Genomic DNA, 22,473 nt, shown 5'->3' with positions numbered 1-22,473 from the left:
TCCTTTAAACATACCCATTTTTGCTCTCCGAGATAACGTTCTCGCCTTCCACACATTCTTCAACGTTCCCAGAACCTTCGCCCCATCCCCAACCCTGTGACTCACTTCCGCTTCCATGGTTCCATCTGCTGCAAAATCCACTCCCAGATATCTAAGACACTTCACTTCCTCCAGTTTTTCTCCATTCAAACTTACCTCCCAATTAACTTGTCCCTCAACCCTGCTGAACCTAATAACCTTGCTCTTATTCACATTTACTCTCAGCTTTCTTCTTTCACACACTTTACAAAACTCAGTCACCAACTTCTACAGTTTCTCACCTGAATCAACCACCAATGCTGTATCATCAGCAAACAACAGTTGACTCACTTCCCAAGCCCTCTCATCAACAACAGACTGCATACTTGCCTATCTCTCTAAAACTCTTGCATTCACCTTACTAGCAACCACCAAGGGCTTGAAATACATGATTTCAATTATGGCAACAGATACAAACTTGTGGGCCAATGTTTTACCTCTAATGAGTTGAAGTACTTTTTCTTCAACAGAATTATTGATATGTGGAATGATTTACCAACTAGAGTGGTTGAAAACAGTACTATAGATACATCTAAGAACAGACAATAATTATTTTGCTTCAAATCCACAACTACATAATATCATTGCAAGGCATGGGCTATAGACAGGGCTGTGTGGAGGAGGGTGGATGTGTTAGAAATGAAACATTTGAAGACAATATGTGGTGTGACTTAGTTTGATCGAGTAAGTAATAAAAGGGTAAGAGATATGTGTGGAAATAAAAAGTGTGTGGTTGAGAGAGCAGAAGAGGGTGTGTTGAAATGGTTTATATATATAGGGAAAATGAGTGAGGAAAGGTTGACAAAGAGGATACATGTGTCAGAAGTGGAGGGAGAAAGGAGAAGCCAAACTGGAAATGGAAGGATAGAATAAAGAAGATTTTGAGTGTTTGGGGCCTAAACATGCAGGAGAGTGAAAGGTGAGCACAGAAAGGAGTAAACTGGAATGATGTGGTATACTGGGATCAATGTGCCATCAATGGACTGAACCAGGCCATGTGAAAAGTCCAGAGTAAACCATGGAAAGGTCTGTGGGGCTTGATGTGGTTAGGGAGCTGTGGTTCCAGTGCAGCACACATGACAGCTTGTGTGTGGATGAGAGCAGATGTGGCCTTTCTTTCTTTGTTTGCTTCCTGGTGCTACTTTGCTGATCCTGTGGGGCAGGGTGGTGCTGGGAATGGTTGAAGGTGACCAAGTTTGAATATGCACGTGTAAATACGTATATGCAAGTGTATATATATGTATGTATGTATGTATGTATGTATGTATATATACATGTATATGTACATGTGTACATGTATACCGGGGTCAACGTGCTGTTAATGGAATGAACCAGGGCATGTGAAGCGTCTGGGGTAAACCATGGAAAGTTTTGTGGGGCCTGGATGTGGAAGGGGAGCTGTGGTTTTGGTGCATTACACATGACAGCTAGAGACTGAGTGTGAACAAATGTGGCCTTTCTTGTCTTTTCCTAGCACTACCTCACATGCACGTGGGGGGAGGGAGGGTGCCATTTCATGTGTGGCGGGGTGGCGACGGGAATGGATGAAGGCAGTAAGTATGAATATGTACATGTGTATATATGTATATGTCTATGTATATGTATGTATACAGTGAAATTTGTGGGTATGTATATGTGCATGTGTGGGCATTTATGTATATACATGTGTATGTGGGTGGGTTGGGCCACTCTTTCATCTGTTTCCTTGCACTACCTCGCTGATGCGGGAGACAGCGACAAAGTATTATGACTAAATAAATGTACATGTACGTATAGACATGTATATATGTGTTTGTGATTGGATGTACCTTTCTTCGTCTGTTTCCTGGTGCTACCTCGCTAATGCGGGAAATGGCAATCAAGTATAATAAATAAGATACATCTAAGAACAAACGATAATCATTTTGCTCCAAACCTACCACTAATATCATCTGAACTTCCTTTAATCATATGAACAGTTAGCAAGCTTTTTCTCTTGAATTATCTGTATGCCTTTCTATTCATAACACACTAATCAATGAGTTTCTGATCGTTTTCACTACAACAAACTGCCCCTAAGGATCCAACAGTCTGTTGCTGTTTGAATCCCTTTACATTTCTTCTTAAGCAGAAACAATGAAGCATGATGCAAAAGAAGGATAGAAGCACAGGGAAACAAGAAAATTGTTAAGAAAATATCATATTCAGAAGACAACATGGAACTGAGTAGCAGACATATAAGAAGAGATTATGTAAATACCCCAGAGATGAACAGTGGATGGCAGAAAGGGCAATTTCTGCTTTTCCTACAGCTGTTCTTCAAAGAGTAATCATGACTATCCCATCAATCATTTGGAATATAAGGCAGCATGATGCACGTTTTTACACCTCAAGCAGTCATGCAGCTCATCAAAATATAAAGAAAACAAATAAAGTACTTAAAGAACTTAAAAGAGCTAATAGTTGGAACAAAAAGCAAATACAAATAAGTATTGAATGTACAGATAAGAATGAGGAAGTATACAATAACAAGTATTAAACAGACCATTCCTCATGGTATACCATGCCTATAGACAAGCATGAAATATATATAAACGTATAGGTATGTAAAAAAAAAACTGAATCCAAATAATTAGGTAGAAAATAAAGTACTCGCCTAATTTTATTTACTTGCCCTCGTTTTAAGACTGACCTATGCCCATTAGATGGCAGACAAGCTTGGTGGTGGCTGAAGTCCTTGCAAGAACAGAACGCCAATCAAGAATATAGACCGAAAGGAGGGTTGTAGCAGTTCTATGGAGCCCCTCCTGCCTCACAGCAGCTAGAGTAATGGGAGCATCCAGAGTCAGAAGTTCACTGCAGTCCAGTATATTACCATGATCTAAAAATTGAAATTTTTAAAAAAAGAGTCCAATAGTAACTATAGTTCTACTTGTTATATCATTATCATTATATTATTATACTTTGTCACTGTCTCCTGCATTAGTGCAAGGAAACATGAAAGAATGGCCCAACCCACCCACATACACATGTATATACATAAATGCCCACACAAGCAAATATACATACCTATACATTTCAACGTATACATATATATACTTACACAGGCATATACATATATACACATGTACATAATATATACTTGCTGCCTTTCTTCATTCCTGTCGCCACACCACCACACATGATATGACACCCCCCTCCCCCCGCACATGCGCGAGGTAACGCTAGGAAAAGACAACAAAGGCCACATTCGTTCACACTCAGTCTCCAGCTGTCATATATAATGCACTGAAACGACAGCTCCCTTTCCATATCTAGGCCTCACAAAACTTTCCGTGGTTCACCCCAGACACTTCACATGCCCTGATTCAATCCACTGACTGCACGTCGACCCCGGTATACCACATCGTTCCAATTCACTCTCTTCATTGCACGCTTTTAACCCTCCTGCATGTTCAAGCCCCAATCGTTCAAAATCTTTTTCACTCCATCCTTCCACCTCCAATTTGGTTTCCCACTTCTCGTTCCCTCCACCTCCGACACATATACCCTCTTTGTCAATCTTTCCTCACTCATTCTCTCCGTGTGACCAAACCATTTCAATACACCATCTTCTGCTCTCTCAACCACACTCTTTTTAATACCACACATCTCGCTCACCCTTTCATTACTTTCTCGATTAAATTACCTCACACCACATATCGTCCTCAAACATCTCATTTCCAGCACATCCACCCTCTTCCGCACATCCCTATCTATAGCCCACGCCTCGCAACCATATAACATTGTTGGAAACACTGTTCCTTCAAACATACCCATTTTTGCTTTCCGAGATAATGTTCTTGCTTTCCACACATTCTTCAACACTCCCAGAACCTTCGCCCCCTACCCGACCCTGTGACTCACTTCCACTTCCATGGTTCCATCCGCTGCCAAATCCACTCCCAGATATATAAAACACTTCATTTCCCCCAGTTTTTCTCCATTCAAAACTTACCTCCTAACTGACTTGTCCCTCAACCCTACTGTACCTAATAACCTTGCTCTTATTCACACTTACTCTCAGCTTTCTTCTTTCACACACTTTATCAAACTCAGTCACCAGCTTCTGCAGTTTCTCACATGAATCAGCCACCAGTGCTGTATCATCAGGGCACAACAACTGACTCACTTCCCAAGCCCTCTCATCCACAAAGACTGCATACTGCCCCTCTCTCCAAAACTCTTGCATTCACCTCCCTAACAACCCCATCCATAAACAAATTAAACAACCATGGAGACATCATGCACCCCTGCCACAAACTGACATTCCCGGGAACCAATTACTTTCCTCTCTTCCTACTCGTACACATGCCTTACATCCTTAATAAAAACTTTTCACTGCTTCTAGCAACTTGCCTCCCACACCATATACTCTTAATACCTTCCACAGAGCATCTCTATCAACTCTATCATATGCCTTCTCTAGATCCATAAATGCTACATACATATCCATTTGTTTTTCTAAGTATTTCTCACATACATTCTTCAAAGCAAACACCTGATCCACACATCCTCTACCACTTCTGAGACCACACTGCTCTTCCCCAATCTGATGCTCTGTACATGCCTTGACCCTCTTAATCAATACCCTCCCATATAATTTCCCAGGAACACTCAACAAACTTATACCTCTATAATTTGAACACTCACCTTTATCCCCTTTACTTTTGTACAATGGCACTATGCATGCATTCTGCCAATCCTCAGGCACTTCACCATGAGCCATACATACACTGAATATCCTCACCAACCAGTCAACAACACAGGAGTTGTGGGAGTATGTGATAGAGTGTAAGAAAGTAAACTCTACATTGATATGGGTAAAACTGAAAGTGGATGGAGACAGATGGGTGATTATTGGTGCCTATGCACCAGGGCATGAAAAGAAAGATCATGAGAGGCAAGTGTTTTGGGAGCAGCTGAGTGAGTGTGTTAGCAATTTTGATGCACGAGACCTGGTTATAGTGATGGGTGATTTGAATGCAAAGATGAGTAATGTGGCAGTTGAGGGAATAATTGGTATACATGGGGTGTTCAGCATTTTAAATGGAAATGGTGAAGAGCTTGTAGATTTGTGTGCTGAAAAAGGACTGGTGATTGGGAATACCTGGTTTAAAAAGAGAGATATACATAAGTATACGTATGTAAGTAGGAGAGATGGCCAGAGAGCATAACTGGATTAGATGTTAATTGATAGGCACGTGAAAGGGAGACTTTTGGATGTTAATATGCTGAGAGGTGCAACTGGAGGGATGTCTGATCATTATCTTGTGGAGGCAAAGGTGAAGATTTGTAGAGGTTTTCAGAAAAGAAGAGAGAATTTTGGGGTGAAAAGAGAGGTGAAAGTAAGTGAGCTTAGGAAGAAGGCATGTGTGAGGAAGTACCACGAGAGACTGAGTGCAAAATGGAAAAAGGTGAGAGCAAAGGACATAAGGGGAGTGAGGGAGGAATGGGATGTATTTAGGGAAGCATTGATGGCTTGCGCAAAAGATGCTTGTGGCATGAGAAGCATTGGAGGTGGGCAGATTAGAAAGGGTAATGAGTGGTGGGAAGTAAGATTATTGGTGAAAGAGAAGAGAGACGCATTTGGACGATTTTTGCCAAGAAATAGTGCAAATGACTGGGAGAAGAATAAAAGAAAGAGGCAGGAGGTTAAGAGAAAGGTGCAAGAGGTGAGAAGAGGGCAAATGAGAGTTGGGGTGAGAGAGTATCATTAAATTCTAGGGAGAATAAAAAGATGTTCTGGAAGGAGGTAAATAAAGTGCTTAAGACAAGAGAACGAATGGGAACATTGGTGAAGGGGGCTAATGGGGACGTAATAATAAGTAGTGGTGATGTGAGAAGGAGATGGAGTGAGTATTTTGAAGGTTTGTTGAATGTGTTAGATGATAGAGTGGCAGATATAGGGTGTTTTGGTCGAGGTGGTGTGTGAATTGAGAGGGTCAGGGAGAAAGGTATGGTAAACAGACAAGATGTAGTAAAAGCTTTGCAGAAGATGAAAGGCGGCAAGGCAGCAAGTCTGGATGGTATTGTAGTGGAATCTGTTATAAGTGTTAGGTAATATTCCTTCTTAGTGTTAATTTGATCATGACTAAAACTGTTACCATATCCTGATCTGGAGAGCACAAGAAAATACTAGATAGTATAATATTTGCAACCCTACCCTTGATAGTATAATATATCAATAAAGTAAGTGTATCTTACACTCTTCCATCCTATAACCCCTTAAATATATATGAGTTGATTCATGGTCCCCTTCACCTAGACCATTAAAATGTCTTGAAATTCTTGATAAAGAAAAGAATACAGGCAGTTGAATTAGGTGGTACATACTATATGCTTACGAACTCTTTCTTGTTCATCCTGGATGACAAGTACTGGCCAAACTCACCTACAAGAGCCAATGCCAATCTTGCCAGAGAGGCAAGGCTGGCATATTGGACTCACAACATTTCTGTTTAATAAATAATGCTGTCTGCCTCAACTGCAGCATTATAGTCATTCATTTTAGGTTCATTAGGGACTCACTTCAACCATAAATCTAATCCTCATTTGAATGTTTCTGTAGTAATTCCATTAATGTTTTTAATTTCCCTCACATGGTGAGCTATTGGAATAAATTGTAAGAGCTCATGAAATTCTCGGCCACTCAGGGTAAAAGACAACACTGTTGTTTGGCTGATAGACCCAAACCGGAGACAGCTGAGTATATAATGTCTGCTGTTCTTATAACTTCCTTGAACCATCCTCTAAAAACTAGAATTCTCTCAATTACAGGCAGTCAACTGGATAAATATGCTTATATGATCAACGATAGATACTTTTTTTAAAGGGGAAGTAAATGTTTATAGTTGTGTTACTGGAGTGATAGTTGTCATACATGGTGTTTTGACAAGAAAATAGTGAAATTGGAGAAAAATGTAGCTTAGACATTGAAGCATATTGATACAGTGGTTAAATTGATGAGAACTGCTATTGATGTTTGTGTAAATAAATTATACATTTCCTTTTTCCATAGCCAGAGGTTGAACCATTATGTGACATTCATTTTTTCATTCATTTCAAGCTAGAAGTTTCAGTTTTCTAAATTGTTTCTTACATTCTTCATATGTATATATATGTATGTGTGTGTGTGTATATGTGCGTATGTATGTGTATGTGTGTGTATGTGTATATGTATATATATATGTATATTATCCCTGGGGATAGGGGTGAAAGAATACTTCCCACGTATCCTTCGCGTGTCGTAGAAAGCGACTAGAGGGGACGGGAGCGGGGGGCCAGAAATCCTCCCCTCCTTGTATTAACTTTCTAAAATGGGAAACAGAAGAAGGAGTCACGCAGGGAGTGCTCATCCTCCTCGAAGGCTCAGAGTGGGGTGCCTAAATGTGTGTCGATGTAACCAAGATGTGAAAAAAGGAGAGATAGGTAGTATGTTTGAGGAAAGGAACCTGGATGTTTTGGCTCTGAGTGAAACGAAGCTCAAGGGTAAAGGGGAAGAGTGGTTTGGGAATGTCTGGGGAGTAAAGTCAGGGGTTAGTGAGAGGACAAGAGCAAGGGAAGGAGTAGCAATACTCCTGAACAGGAGTTGTGGGAGTATGTGATAGAATGTAAGAAAGTAAATTCTCGATTAATATGGGTAAAACTGAAAGTTGATGGAGAGAGGTGGGTGATTATTGGTGCATATGCACCCGGGCATGAGAAGAAAGATCATGAGAGGCAAGTGTTTTGGGAGCAGCTGAATGAGTGTGTTAGTGGTTTTGATGCACGAGACCGGGTTATAGTGATGGGTGATTTGAATGCAAAGGTGAGTAATGTGGCAGTTGAGGGAATAATTGGTATACATGGGGTGTTCAGTGTTGTAAATGGAAATGGTGAAGAGCTTGTAGATTTATGTGCTGAAAAAGGACTGATGATTGGGAATACCTGGTTTAAAAAGCGAGATATACATAAGTATACTTATGTAAGTAGGAGAGATGGCCAGAGAGCGTTATTGGATTACGTGTTAATTGACAGGCGTGCGAAAGAGAGACTTTTGGATGTTAATGTGCTGAGAGGTGCAACTGGAGGGATGTCTGATCATTATCTTGTGGAGGCTAAGGTGAAGATTTGTATGGGTTTTCAGAAAAGAAGAGTGAATGTTGGGGTGAAGAGGGTGGTGAGAGTAAGTGAGCTTGGGAAGGAGACCTGTGTGAGGAAGTACCAGGAGAGACTGAGGACAGAATGGAAAAAGGTGAGAACAATGGAAGTAAGGGGAGTGGGGGAGGAATGGGATGTATTTAGGGAATCAGTGATGGATTGCGCAAAAGATGCTTGTGGCATGAGAAGAGTGGGAGGTGGGTTGATTAGAAAGGGTAGTGAGTGGTGGGATGAAGAAGTAAGAGTATTAGTGAAAGAGAAGAGAGAGGCATTTGGACGATTTTTGCAGGGAAAAAATGCAATTGAGTGGGAGATGTATAAAAGAAAGAGACAGGAGGTCAAGAGAAAGGTGCGAGAGGTGAAAAAAAGGGCAAATGAGAGTTGGGGTGAGAGAGTATCATTAAATTTTAGGGAGAATAAAAAGATGTTCTGGAAGGAGGTAAATAAAGTGTGTAAGACAAGGGAGCAAATGGGAACTTCAGTGAAGGGGGCAAATGGGGAGGTGATAACAAGTAGTGGTGATGTGAGAAGGAGATGGAGTGAGTATTTTGAAGGTTTGTTGAATGTGTTTGATGATAGATTGGCAGATATAGGGTGTTTTGGTCGAGGTGGTGTGCAAAGTGAGAGGGTTAGGGAAAATGATTTGGTAAACAGAGAAGAGGTAGTGAAAGCTTTGCGGAAGATGAAAGCCGGCAAGGCAGCAGGTTTGGATGGTATTGCAGTGGAATTTATTAAAAAAGGGGGTGACTGTATTGTTGACTGGTTGGTAAGGTTATTTAATGTATGTATGAATCATGGTGAGGTGCCTGAGGATTGGCGGAATGCGTGCATAGTGCCATTGTACAAAGGCAAAGGGGATAAGAGTGAGTGCTCAAATTACAGAGGTATAAGTTTGTTGAGTATTCCTGGTAAATTATATGGGAGGGTATTGATTGAGAGGGTGAAGGCATGTACAGAGCATCAGATTGGGGAAGAGCAGTGTGGTTTCAGAAGTGGTAGAGGATGTGTGGATCAGGTGTTTGCTTTGAAGAATGTATGTGAGAAATACTTAGAAAAGCAAATGGATTTGTATGTAGCATTTATGGATCTGGAGAAGGCATATGATAGAGTTGATAGAGATGCTCTGTGGAAGGTATTAAGAATATATGGTGTGGGAGGAAAGTTGTTAGAAGCAGTGAAAAGTTTTTATCGAGGATGTAAGGCATGTGTACGTGTAGGAAGAGAGGAAAGTGATTGGTTCTCAGTGAATGTAGGTTTGCGGCAGGGGTGTGTGATGTCTCCATGGTTGTTTAATTTGTTTATGGATGGGGTTGTTAGGGAGGTAAATGCAAGAGTTTTGGAAAGAGGGGCAAGTATGAAGTCTGTTGGGGATGAGAGAGCTTGGGAAGTGAGTCAGTTGTTGTTCGCTGATGATACAGCGCTGGTGGCTGATTCATGTGAGAAACTGCAGAAGCTGGTGACTGAGTTTGGTAAAGTGTTTGGAAGAAGAAAGTTAAGAGTAAATGTGAATAAGAGCAAGGTTATTAGGTACAGTAGGGTTGAGGGTCAAGTCAATTGGGAGGTGAGTTTGAATGGAGAAAAACTGGAGGAAGTGAAGTGTTTTAGATATCTGGGAGTGGATCTGGCAGCGGATGGAACCATGGAAGCGGAAGTGGATCATAGAGTGGGGGAGGGGGCGAAAATTCTGGGGGACTTGAAGAATGTGTGGAAGTCGAGAACATTATCTCGAAAAGCAAAAATGGGTATGTTTGAAGGAATAGTGGTTCCAACAATGTTGTATGGTTGCGAGGCGTGGGCTATGGATAGAGTTGTGCGCAGGAGGATGGATGTGCTGGAAATGAGATGTTTGAGGACAATGTGTGGTGTGAGGTGGTTTGATCGAGTGAGTAACGTAACGGTAAGAGAGATGTGTGGAAAAAAAAAGAGCGTGGTTGAGAGAGCGGAAGAGGGTGTTTTGAAGTGGTTTGGGCATATGGAGAGAATGAGTGAGGAAAGATTGACCAAGAGGATATATGTGTCGGAGGTGGAGGGAACGAGGAGAAGAGGGAGACCAAATTGGAGGTGGAAAGATGGAGTGAAAAAGATTTTGTGTGATCGGGGCCTGAACATGCAGGAGGGTGAAAGGAGGGCAAGGAATAGAGTGAATTGGAGCGATGTGGTATACCGGGGTTGACGTGCTGTCAGTGGATTGAATCAGGGCATGTGAAGCGTCTGGGGTAAACCATGGAAAGCTGTGTAGGTATGTATATTTGCGTGTGTGGACGTATGTATATACATGTGTATGGGGGGGGGTTGGGCCATTTCTTTCGTCTGTTTCCTTGCGCTACCTCGCAAACGCGGGAGACAGCGACAAAGTATAATAAAAAAAAAATAAAATAGTATCTCTGAGAGTATATGATAAACCAACATTGAATTATCATGATAAGGCTCTATCACTTGATCAACACAAACTCTAAACATACCTTTTCTGGTGATCTGCCAACATTCAGAATATGAGTTTACTAATATGGCCAGAGGGATAGAGATTTAATTTCATTTGTTTTTAATTGCAGAGAATAGATGGCCCACAGAAAGAAAATTGCAGGGAGTCATTATACTTTATTGGAGTAAATGAGTTTTCAAAATCATATTCCAGCTGCTTTGACTGAACATGACTGCCCTGGTAAATGTCCTTCAAACTCTGTTTAGAAAATAATGGAAACAATTTAAATGAGAAGTTATTGCCAGTTAAACATCATTTTCTTTCACTGATACTTTAAGCAGATTTAGACTTAAACTGGTCTAGTAAAAAAGAGCTAACCAAGAGTTGGCACCTAGATAATTCTAAAGAAAATAATATTGTTCTGTCTCCTAGATCTGGATGTTCTGACCAACCTGCTGTTTGGTAAAATAGTGAAAAACTCTTTTGTTGTTCTCAAGGTGTTTCAAAGTGTAGCTCTGACTTTGAAAATTTTTGTGAACAGATCTGTAACTTGTCAGAGCTAAAAAGTATAATAATATCCCTGAGGATAGGGGAGAAAGAATACTTCCCACACATTTCCCGCGTGTCATAGAAGGCGACTAAAGGGGGCGGGAGCAAGGCGCTAGAAACCCTCCCCTCCTTGTATTTTTCAACTTTCTAAAAGGGGAAACAGAAGAAGGAGTCATGTGGGGAGTGCTCATCCTCCTCAAAGGCTCAGATTGGGGTGTTTGAATGTGTGTGGATGTAACCAAGATGAGAAAAAAGGAGAGATAGGTAGTAAGTTTGAGGAGAGGAACCTAAATGTTTTCTCTCTGAGTGAAACGAAGCTCAAGGGTAAAGGGGAAGAGTGGTTTGGGAATCTCTTGTGAGTAAAGTCAGAGGTTGGTGAGAGGACAAGAGCAAACTAAGGAGTAGCACTACTCCTGAAGCAGGAGTTGTGGGAGTATGTGATAGAGTGTAAGAAAGTAAATTCTAGATAGGCATGGGTAAAACTGAAAGTGGATGGAGAGAGATGAGTGATTATAGGTGCCTATGCACCTGGTCATGAGAAGAAAGATCATGAGAGGCAAGTGTACTGTGAGCAGGTGAGTGACTGTTATCAGCTTTGATGCACGAGACCGGGTTATAAGGAAGGGTGATTTGAATGCAGAGGTGAGAAATGTGGCAGTTGAGGGTATAATTGGTGTACATGGGGTGATCAGTGTTGTAAATGGAAATGGTGAAGAGCTTGTAGATTTATGTGCTGAAATAGGACTGGTAATTGGGAATTCCTGGTTTAAAAAGAGAGATATACATAAGTATACGTATATAAGTAGGAAAGATGGCCAGAGAGACTTTTGGATGTTATGGCCAGAGAGACTTTTGGATGTTAATGTGCTAAGAGGGGCAACTGGAGAGATGTCTGATCATTATTTTGCGGAGGCGAAGGTGAGGAAATGTAGAGGTTTTCAGAAAAGAGAGAATATTGGGGTGAAGAGAGTGGTGAAAGGAAGTGAGCTTGGAAAGGAGACTTGTGTGAGAAAGTACCAGGTGAGACTGAGTGTAGAATGAAATAAGGTGAGAGCAAATGACATAAGGGGAGTGGGAGAGGAATGGGATGTATTTAGGGAAGCAGTGATGGCTTGCGCAAAAGATGCTTGTGGCATGAGAAAGGTGGGAGGTAGGCAGATTAGAAAGGGTACTGAGAGGTGGGATGAAAAAGTAAGATTGTTAGTGAAAGAGAAGAGAGGTGTTTTGACGATTTTTGCAGGGAAGTAGTGCAAATGACTGGGAGATGCATAAAAGAAAGAGGCAGGGGGTCAAGAGATAGGTGCAAGAGGTGAAAAAGAGGGTAAATGAGCATTGGGATGAGAGTATCAATAAATTTTAGGGAGAATAAAAATATGTTTTGGAAGGAGGTAAATAAAGTGCATAAGACAAGAGAACAAATGGGAACATCGGTGAAAGGAGCTAATGGGGAGGTAATAACAAGTAGTGGGAAAGTGAGGAGATGGAGTGAGAATTCTGAAGGTTTGTTGAATGTGTTTGATGACAGTGGCAGATATAGGGTGTTTTGGTCGAGGTGTTGTGCGAAGTGAGAGGGTCAGGGAGAATTGTTTGGTAAACAGAGAAGAGGTAGTGAAAGCTTTGCAGAAGATGAAAGCTGGCAAGGCTGTGGATTTGGATGGTATTGCTTTGGAATATATTAAAAAAGGGGGTGACTGTGTTATTGACCGGGTGGTAAGGATGTTCAATGTATGTATGGTGAAGTGCCTGAGGATTGGCAGAATGCATGCATAGTGCCATTGTAAAAAGGCAAAGGAGATAAAGGTGAGTGTTCAAATTACAGAAATATAAGTTTGTTGAGTATTCCTGGGAAATTATATGGGAGGGTATTGATTGCGAGGGTAAAGGCATTACAGAGCATCAGATTGGGGAAGAGCAGTGGGGTTTCAGAAGTGGTAGAGGATATGTGGATCAGGTGTTTCCTTCAAAGAATGCATGTGAGAAATACTTAAAAAACCGATGGATCTGTATGTAGCATTTATGGCTCTGGAGAAGGCATATGATAGAGTTGATAAGAGATGCTTTGTGGAAGGTAATAAGAGTATATGGTGTGGGAGGCAAGTTGCTAGAAGCAGTGAAAAGTTTTTATCAAGGATGCAAGGCATGTATATGAGAAGGAAGAGAGGAAAGTGATTGGTTCTCAGTAAATGTCGGTATGCAGCAGGGGTGTGTGATGTCTCCATGGTTGTTTAATTTGTTTATGGGTGGAGTTGCTAGAGAGGTGAATGCAAGAGTTTTGGAGAGGTGGGCAAGTATGCAGTATGTTGTGGATGAGCAGGCTTGGGAAGTGAGTCAATTGTTATTCGCTGATGACACAGTGCTGGTGGCTGATTCAGGTGAGAAACTGCAGACTTTGGTGACTGAGTTTGGTAAAGTGTGTGAAAGAAAACAGCTGAGAGTAAATGTGAATGAGAGCAAGGTTATTAAATTCAGTAGGGTTGAGGGACAAGTCAATTGGGAGGAAAGTTTGAATGGAGAAATGTTGGAGGAAGTGAAGTATTTTAGATATCTGGGACTGGATTTAGCAGCGGATGGAACCACGGGAGTAGAAGTGAGTCACAGGGTGAGGGAGGGGGCAAAGGTTCTAGGGGTGTTGAAGAATGTGTGGAAGGTGAGAAAGTTATCTCGGAGAGCAAAAATGGGTATGTTTGAATGAATAGTGGTTCCAAAAATGTTATATGGTTGCGAGGCATGGGCTATAGATAAGGTTGTGTGGAGAAGGGAGGATGTGTTGGAAACGAAATGTCTGAAGACAATACGTGATGCGAAGCAGTTTGATTAAGTAATGAAAGGGTAAGAGAGATGTGTGGTAATAAAAAGAGTGTGGTTGAGAGAGCAGAGGGGGGAGTATTGGAATGGTTTGGTCACAGAGAGAGAATGAGGAAAGATTGACAAAGTGGATGTATGTGTCAGAGGTGGAGGGAACAATTAGAAGTGGGAGACCAAATTGGAGGTGGAAGGATGGAGTGAAAAAGACTTTGAGTGATCAAGGCATGAACATGCAGGAGGGTGAAAGACACACAAGGAATAGAGTGAACTGGAATGATGTGGTATACCTGGATCGACGTGCTGTTAATGGACTGAACCTGGGCATGTGAAGTGTCTAGGGTAAACCATGGAAAGGTCTGAGGGGCCTGGAGCTGTGGTTTTGAAGCAGAACACATGACAGCTAGAGACTGAGTGTGAACGAATGTGGCCTTTTTGTCTGTATTCCTGGCGCTGCCTCGCTGAAGCAGGGGATAGCAATGCTGTTTTCCCGTGGGGTGGGGTAGCAACAGGAATGAATGAGGGCAAGAAGTATGAATATGAACATGTGTATGTATGTAATGTCTGCATATGTGTATGCATATGCATACATTTATGTATATATATGTGTATACGAGTGGAAGGGCCAGTCTTCGTCTGTTTCCTGGCGCTACCTCGCTGACACATGAAACAACGATAATGTATAATGAAATAATGAATAATCAAAATTATCCCTGGGGATAAGGTAAAAATAATACTTCCCAGGTATTCCATGCATGTCGTAGAAGGTTACGAAAATGGGAGGGAACAGAGGGCTGGAAAACCTTCCCTCCCGTTCTTTACTTTTCAAAAAAACAGAACAGAGAACGAGGCCAAGTGAGGATATTCCCTTTAAGGCTCAATCCTCTGTTCTTAATGCTACCTCGCAAATGTGGGAAATGGCGAACATGTATGAAAAAATATATTTTTTTTTTTTTTGCTTTGTCGCTGTCTCCCGCGTTTGCGAGGTAGCGCAAGGAAACAGACGAAAGAAATGGCCCAACCCACCCCCATACACATGCCTTGATTCAATCCACTGACAGCACGTCAACCCCGGTATACCACATCGCTCCAATTCACTCTATTCTTTGCCCTCCTTTCACCCTCCTGCATGTTCAGGCCCCGATCACACAAAATCTTTTTCACTCCATCTTTCCACCTCCAATTTGGTCTCCCTCTTCTCCTCGTTCCCTCCACCTCCGACACATATATCCTCTTGGTCAATCTTTCCTCACTCATTCTCTCCATGTGACCAAACCATTTCAAAACACCCTCTTCTGCTCTCTCAACCACGCTCTTTTTATTTCCACACATCTCTCTTACCCTTACGTTACTTACTCGATCAAACCACCTCACACCACACATTGTCCTCAAACATCTCATTTCCAGCACATCCATCCTCCTGCGCACAACTCTATCCATAGTCCACGCCTCGCAACCATACAACATTGTTGGAACCACTATTCCTTCAAACATACCCATTTTTGCTTTCCGAGATAATGTTCTCGACTTCCACACATTCTCAAGGCTCCCAGAATTTTCGCCCCCTCCCCCACCCTATGATCCACTTCCGCTTCCATGGTTCCATCCGCTGCCAGATCCACTCCCAGATATCTAAAACACTTCACTTCCTCCAGTTTTTCTCCATTCAAACTTACCTCCCAGTTGACTTGACCCTCAACCCTACTGTACCTAATAACCTTGCTCTTATTCACATTTACTCTTAACTTTCTTCTTTCACACACTTTACCAAACTCAGTCACCAGCTTCTGCAGTTTCTCACATGAATCAGCCACCAGCGCTGTATCATCAGCGAACATATACATATATATACATATATATATACATATATACATATATTATTTTCATTATACTTAATCACTGTTTCCCATGTCAGCGAGGTGGCACCAAAAAACAGAAGAATGGCCCATCCACTCATGTCCACACACATACATATACAGAGACATACATATCAACATATACACTTATACAGACATATACAAAGACATATACATATATATACATGTACATATTCACACTTGCTTGCCTTTTATCCATTCCCGGCACTACCCTGCTGCACAGGAAACAGCATCACTACCCCTGCTTCAGTGAGGTAGCACCAGGAAAACAGACAAAAATGCCACATTTGTTCACACTCAATCTCTAGCTGTCATGTGTAATGCATCAAAACCACAGCTCCCTATCCAGTAAAACAACCCTTTTGAATGATATGGCAAAAAATTAAAAGAATTCTTTTATATAACCAAAAGTGTCATACTGGGGGGCACATTTAATATTTAAAGCAGCTGCAGTCAGAAAGTTAATCAAATTTCAGTATAATATTTCATATTAGTTTTAAATCCTTCACATAATTTTTCTGGGTACAGTGAACAATCAATAGTTAAGTTTCTATACTGGATATCTGAAAGGCCACTTAGTAAGAGGTCACTAAACCTAATCAGTACAGAACATTCTCAATTCCAACAAATACTGGGTCTTGTTTGGGAAACTTATCTTTGATAATGCCTGCTTCACTAAACAATGATCATAGCACTCCCATCATAGAAATCTGCTAATTAATCTACAGGGCCCCATCCAGCAAAGGAAATACAATAAAAAACAAATAGAATAAGAATATTGACAGTGCACTTTGGTATTACCGTACCTGGTTTTAGAAGCTGAAGATCAAACAAAAATCCTTCATTTATTGCGGGCTCACACACACAGGGAACACCATGTGTCTCAAACCTGAAGACATGTCCCTTTAAAAGTAACTGAGAAATACCTGACAGTAAACAGAATACAAAAATCCTTCATGTCTATACAACATATATTGCAAAAGACAAACACAATACTCAGCAAGATAAACACAAATTACATTATATGATGTCATCACTCTAAATGATCACCTTTGACTACGAAGTGCCAAGTGGAAAGTGAGGTAACTTTGGTTGTCCACAGCTGGAGAAGTTTTTACCTTGAGATGATCCACAAATGCCCTTCCATTACACACACGTAAGTATAAGTATCGACGCCCAGGAACTATTTGCTCTGTAAGAGAACAATACCCTCTAAATACAGGTAAAAACTGAAGTTATGGGAAAATACTTTGATGAAGAGAGTTGTTACCTAAAACTTTGTCATATCAATGCAATTTTTCTTATCAACAAGGCATCGAACTGGACATTGTTAAATAAAATAATGTAAAGGTAGTATTCATATTTGATAGAAATGTGAAAAATTGATGAAGTGCTGTATGGTTACAGATACAATATGCATCAAGATTTCAAGGTCTATTCCCCTAATATACACTCTTAGTCCAGCTCAAACTACTGCCCTGGTTAAAGCCTACAAGGTCACAAGCACTAAAACCTAAGTGGTATACATAAGGTGGGAGGCACATTCAGCTCTCGATGAAAATACTCCAATGTATTAAAACTGCTCTTTTGCTAGAAGAACCCAAAAGTTTTGACCTTGTCATATCTTACCAGTCTTATCATAAATCAAGCAACCCTGAAAAGGAGAAAGTAAATTTCATTCAATAATGTCTCGTTACTTACAGAAACGCGATATTGCAAAATATCATCATTATCCTTAAGAATGGGGCATGTGCACTTTTCCCTGGGTTCATCATTTTTTGGAGATAGGACAAAATAAGGCAAATTTGTATCTCCATTGGTGGAAGGCACATAATACCTTTCTGATGGGGATATCACAGGCATGCAAATGGAGTTCCCCAAGAGACCTGGTCTTGCCTCCACCTTCTTCAACCATTAACTCCATTACATTCTGCCTCCATCCTCAAATCCTATCCTTCTCTCATATGCAGACAACCCAGCCATAGCCTTTCAATGCCTCAGAATCTCACTGACAATATACACATTAACAGTACAGCCAAACTACATGTCAACATTTCCAACAAAATAATCCACAACTCCTTTCACAATTCTAATGTACACATAAATATCATACAATTCCATTAATCATTACCATTTATCCCTTAAATGGTAACAAATAGAAAAATCTGGATGCCACTGCATGCACAACAAATATGAGAAAAAGCTGTTCAAATCATAATTTATTCTTATGAAATGAAACACATGCATGCAGATGTATGAAAAATGAGAAAAATAATTCCTTTATCTATCTCTGTTTTGCTATGAAAAACAAAATTTAAAACATTACTTTGTTATGAAATTATTCATACAGAAGTATGAAAAATGAAAGTATAAATGAGATGTTTGAGGACAATGTGTGGTGTGAGGTGGTTTGATCGAGTAAGTAATGTAAGGGTAAGAGAGATGTGTGGAAATAAAAAGAGCGTGGTTGAGAGAGCAGAAGAGGGTGTTTTGAAATGGTTTGGGCACATGGAGAGAATGAGTGAGGAAAGATTGACCAAGAGGATATATGTGTCGGAGGTGGAGGGAACGAGGAGAAGTGGGAGACCAAATTGGAAGTGGGAAGATGGAGTGAAAAAGATTTTGTGTGATCGGGGCCTGAACATGCAGGAGGGTGAAAGGAGGGCAAGGAATAGAGTGAATTGGATCGATGTGGCATACCGGGGTTGACATGCTGTCAGTGGATTGAATCAGGGCATGTGAAGCGTCTGGGGTAAACCATAGAAAGTTGTGTGGGGCCTGGATGTGGAAAGGGAGCTGTGGTTTCGGGCATTATTGCATGACAGCTAGAGACTGAGTGTGAACGAATGGGGCCTTTGTTGTCTTTTCCTAGTGCTACCTCGCACACATGAGGGGGGAGGGGGATTGTATTCCATGTGTGGCGAGGTGGCGATGGGAATGAATAAAGGCAGACAGTGTGAATTGTGTGCATGGGTATATATGTATGTGTCTGTGTGTGTATATATATGTGTACATTGAGATGTATAGGTATGTATATTTGCGTGTGTGGACGTGTGTGTATATACATGTGTATGGGGGTGGGTTGGGCCATTTCTTTCGTCTGTTTCCTTGCGCTACCTCGCAAACGCAGGAGACAGCGACAAAGCAAAATAAAATGAAAAAATAATAAATCCTTTATGAACCTTTGTTTTACCTGGTAGTGTTGAATTATAAGAATCCCACACATGGTGTGCAGTTTAAAACTGGCACAGATATCTTCTCTTAGGTGATGTAAATTACATTTGACTATGTTACAGTTTAAGGGTTAATAAATAACCTTACCATTCATGATATCATATTTAATACTCATATGGCTTTCACATACTTAATTAACATTAATGCTATGGCCATCCAAAATCAATACACTAAAAACATCATAAAACACTTTAGAAAACAAAAGGAATCACAAAACACAACATTTAAACAATTCATCCGAGTCACATCATACCATACTAGGCCCCATTTGGATCCAAAAAGTGAGTAAACTTGACATCCATACACTTCACAAATCCATAATGTATAACATGAAGTTGTACCAAATCTATAACATCAACCATTTATGTACTACAACAAAAATTCACCCAATACAATAGATACAATAGGATTGGCGGAATGCGTGCATAGTGCCATTGTACAAAGGCAAAGGGGATAAGAGTGAGTGCTCAAATTACAGAGGTATAAGTTTGTTGAGTATTCCTGGTAAATTATATGGGAGGGTATTGATTGAGAGGGTGAAGGCATGTACAGAGCATCAGATTGGGGAAGAGCAGTGCGGTTTCAGAAGTGGTAGAGGATGTGTGGATCAGGTGTTTGCTTTGAAGAATGTATGTGAGAAATACTTAGAAAAGCAAATGGATTTGTATGTAGCATTTATGGATCTGGAGAAGGCATATGATAGAGTTGATAGAGATGCTCTGTGGAAGGTATTAAGAATATATGGTGTGGGAGGCAAGTTGTTAGAAGCAGTGAAAAGTTTTTATCGAGGATGTAAGGCATGTGTACGTGTAGGAAGAGAGGAAAGTGATTGGTTCTCAGTGAATGTAGGTTTGCGGCAGGGGTGTGTGATGTCTCCATGGTTGTTTAATTTGTTTATGGATGGGGTTGTAAAGGAGGTAAATGCAAGAGTCCTGGAAAGAGGGGCAAGTATGAAGTCTGTTGGGGATGAGAGAGCTTGGGAAGTGAGTCAATTGTTGTTCGCTGATGATACAGCGCTGGTGGCTGATTCATGTGAGAAACTGCAGAAGCTGGTGACTGAGTTTGGTAAAGTGTGTGGAAGAAGAAAGTTGAGAGTAAATGTGAATAAGAGCAAGGTTATTAGGTACAGTAGGGGTGAGGGTCAAGTCAATTGGGAGGTGAGTTTGAATGGAGAAAAACTGGAGGAAGTGAAGTGTTTTAGATATCTGGGAGTGGATCTGTCAGCGGATGGAACCATGGAAGCGGAAGTGGATCATAGGGTGGGGGAGGGGGCGAAAATTTTGGGAGCCTTGAAAAATGTGTGGAAGTCGAGAACATTATCTCGGAAAGCAAAAATGGGTATGTTTGAGGGAATAGTGGTTCCAACAATGCTGTATGGTTGCGAGGCGTGGGCTATGGATAGAGATGTGCGCAGGAGGATGGATGTGCTGGAAATGAGATGTTTGAGGACAATGTGTGGTGTGAGGTGGTTTGATCGAGTAAGTAACGTAAGGGTAAGAGAGATGTGTGGAAATAAAAAGAGCGTGGTCGAGAGAGCAGAAGAGGGTGTTTTGAAATGGTTTGGGCACATGGAGAGAATGAGTGAGGAGAGATTGACCAAGAGGATATATGTGTCGGAGGTGGAGGGAACGAGGAGAAGAGGGAGACCAAATTGGAGGTGGAAAGATGGAGTGAAAAAGATTTTGTGTGATCGGGGCCTGAACATGCAGGAGGGTGAAAGGAGGGCAAGAAATAGAGTGAATTGGAGTCATGTGGTATACAGGGGTTGACGTGCTGTCAGTGGATTGAAGCAAGGCATGTGAAGCGTCTGGGGTAAACCATGGAAAGCTGTGTAGGTATGTATATTTGCGTGTCTGGACGTGTGTATGTACATGTGTATGGGGGGGGGGGGGGGGGTTGGGCCATTTCTTTCGTCTGTTTCCTTGCGCTACCTCGCAAACGCGGGAGACAGCGACAAAGTATAAAAAAAAAAAAAAAAAAAAACAATAGATAACTGGCAGGTACTGACAGATGCTGCCAGATATGTGAGGTAACCTTGGGGTTACATCAACAGTATCACCCTCCAGTTACACTTTTACCATAAAATCTAATCGATGAAATAAAATTTACTGCTTTACAAGAATGAAGGTAACAAAATGGAAATCTCAAATTCTAATTTCCACATCCACTTAAAAATATAAGTTTTACATGAGTCATTTGCAAAAGTATTTACCAGTGGTACTACACTTAGGGAACACAAAATGTCATATAATTCTTTTTGGAAGCAGAAAATTCCTCAAATTATTCACAATAAATAATGGATATCAAATGACTTTCTTGGCAAGGATGCATTCAATAATCTGTTTTTATGATCATGAATATAGAACTCTTACTCTCTGCATTAAAAGGAAATCTTTGACATGTATAATAGTATTTGGTGCATATTCTTTATCAAATAATTCAAAGAAACAAAATGAGGGAACAAGCATTTATGCCATTTAGACAAACATAAATAGTGATTCTATTAGCTAAATCTAATATAGCTCTAGAACCTTTTTACATTACATAAACAATCCTTTACATCACTTGAATTACATAAAAAGCTTCATAACCACCTTAAAAAATATGCATGCACAAGCATTAAAAGTCATTCAAATTTGTTCACACTAAGAAGATCTTTTGAAAACATATTTACCTTTTGTGAAAGATATCAAAATACAGGGTTACCAAGTGCCTCTGGAATGTAGCATTCACCATTCCGTCCCCTGGATCAATAATGTCTCTTTTAAATCACACATCAAAAGTTGAATGCAATTTTGAGAAATCTTAAACTTATAATTTGCCCAGTTCTAATCATTGTGGTAAAGAGGTCTACTGTCAATTCTGAAATAAATAAACTAAGGTATTTGAGAAAATGAAAGGAGAAAAAAGTCACTTTCATGATTTGTACTGGAAAATGATGTTGAAAGTAAATGCAATCATTTATTTTTTTTATCTTTTTTATTATACTTTGTCGCTGTCTCCCGCGTTTGCGAGGTAGTGCAAGGAAACAGACGAAAGAAATGGCCCAACCCCCCCCCCCATACACATGTATATACATACATCCACACACGCAAATATACATACCTACACAGCTTTCCATGGTTTACCCCAGACGCTTCACATGCCTTGATTCAATCCACTGACAGCACGTCAACCCCGGTATACCACATCGCTCCAATTCACTCTATTCCTTGCCCTCCTTTCACCCTCCTGCATATTCAATCATATCACCTTAAATTAATGGGCAGTTCCAGTGTATTATGGTTCCTGTCATTACAGACGACATTTGTAATATTCGGAACATACATATCAAATTAGTAATATGCATTA

General features: G+C 40.7%; 1 protein-coding gene across 6 annotated transcripts in view; it reads right to left on the bottom strand.

The window, feature by feature from the left end:
• LOC139756018 (centrosomal protein of 76 kDa-like) overlaps positions 1-22,473 on the bottom strand; it is a 91,152-nt gene that overhangs the window by 54,962 nt on the left and 13,717 nt on the right. For 4 of the 6 annotated variants that reach the window (XM_071674964.1, XM_071674961.1, XM_071674962.1 and 1 more), the window contains exons 3-5: positions 16,939-17,080; positions 16,695-16,777; positions 2,750-2,938 (exon numbers count right to left, since the gene is read on the bottom strand). In XM_071674964.1, the coding sequence (XP_071531065.1) occupies positions 2,750-2,938; positions 16,695-16,777; positions 16,939-17,080 (414 nt within the window). The remainder of the gene's footprint in view (positions 1-2,749; positions 2,939-16,694; positions 16,778-16,938; positions 17,081-22,473) is intronic. The other 2 variants (XM_071674959.1, XM_071674960.1) reach the window with 2 other exon arrangements.

Source organism: Panulirus ornatus, chromosome 20, assembly GCF_036320965.1.
Source record: "Panulirus ornatus isolate Po-2019 chromosome 20, ASM3632096v1, whole genome shotgun sequence".
Taxonomy (NCBI): Eukaryota; Metazoa; Arthropoda; class Malacostraca; order Decapoda; family Palinuridae; genus Panulirus; species Panulirus ornatus.
The sequence above is the reverse complement of the archived record's forward strand: the minus strand, read 5'-3'. Positions and strand labels throughout refer to the sequence as shown.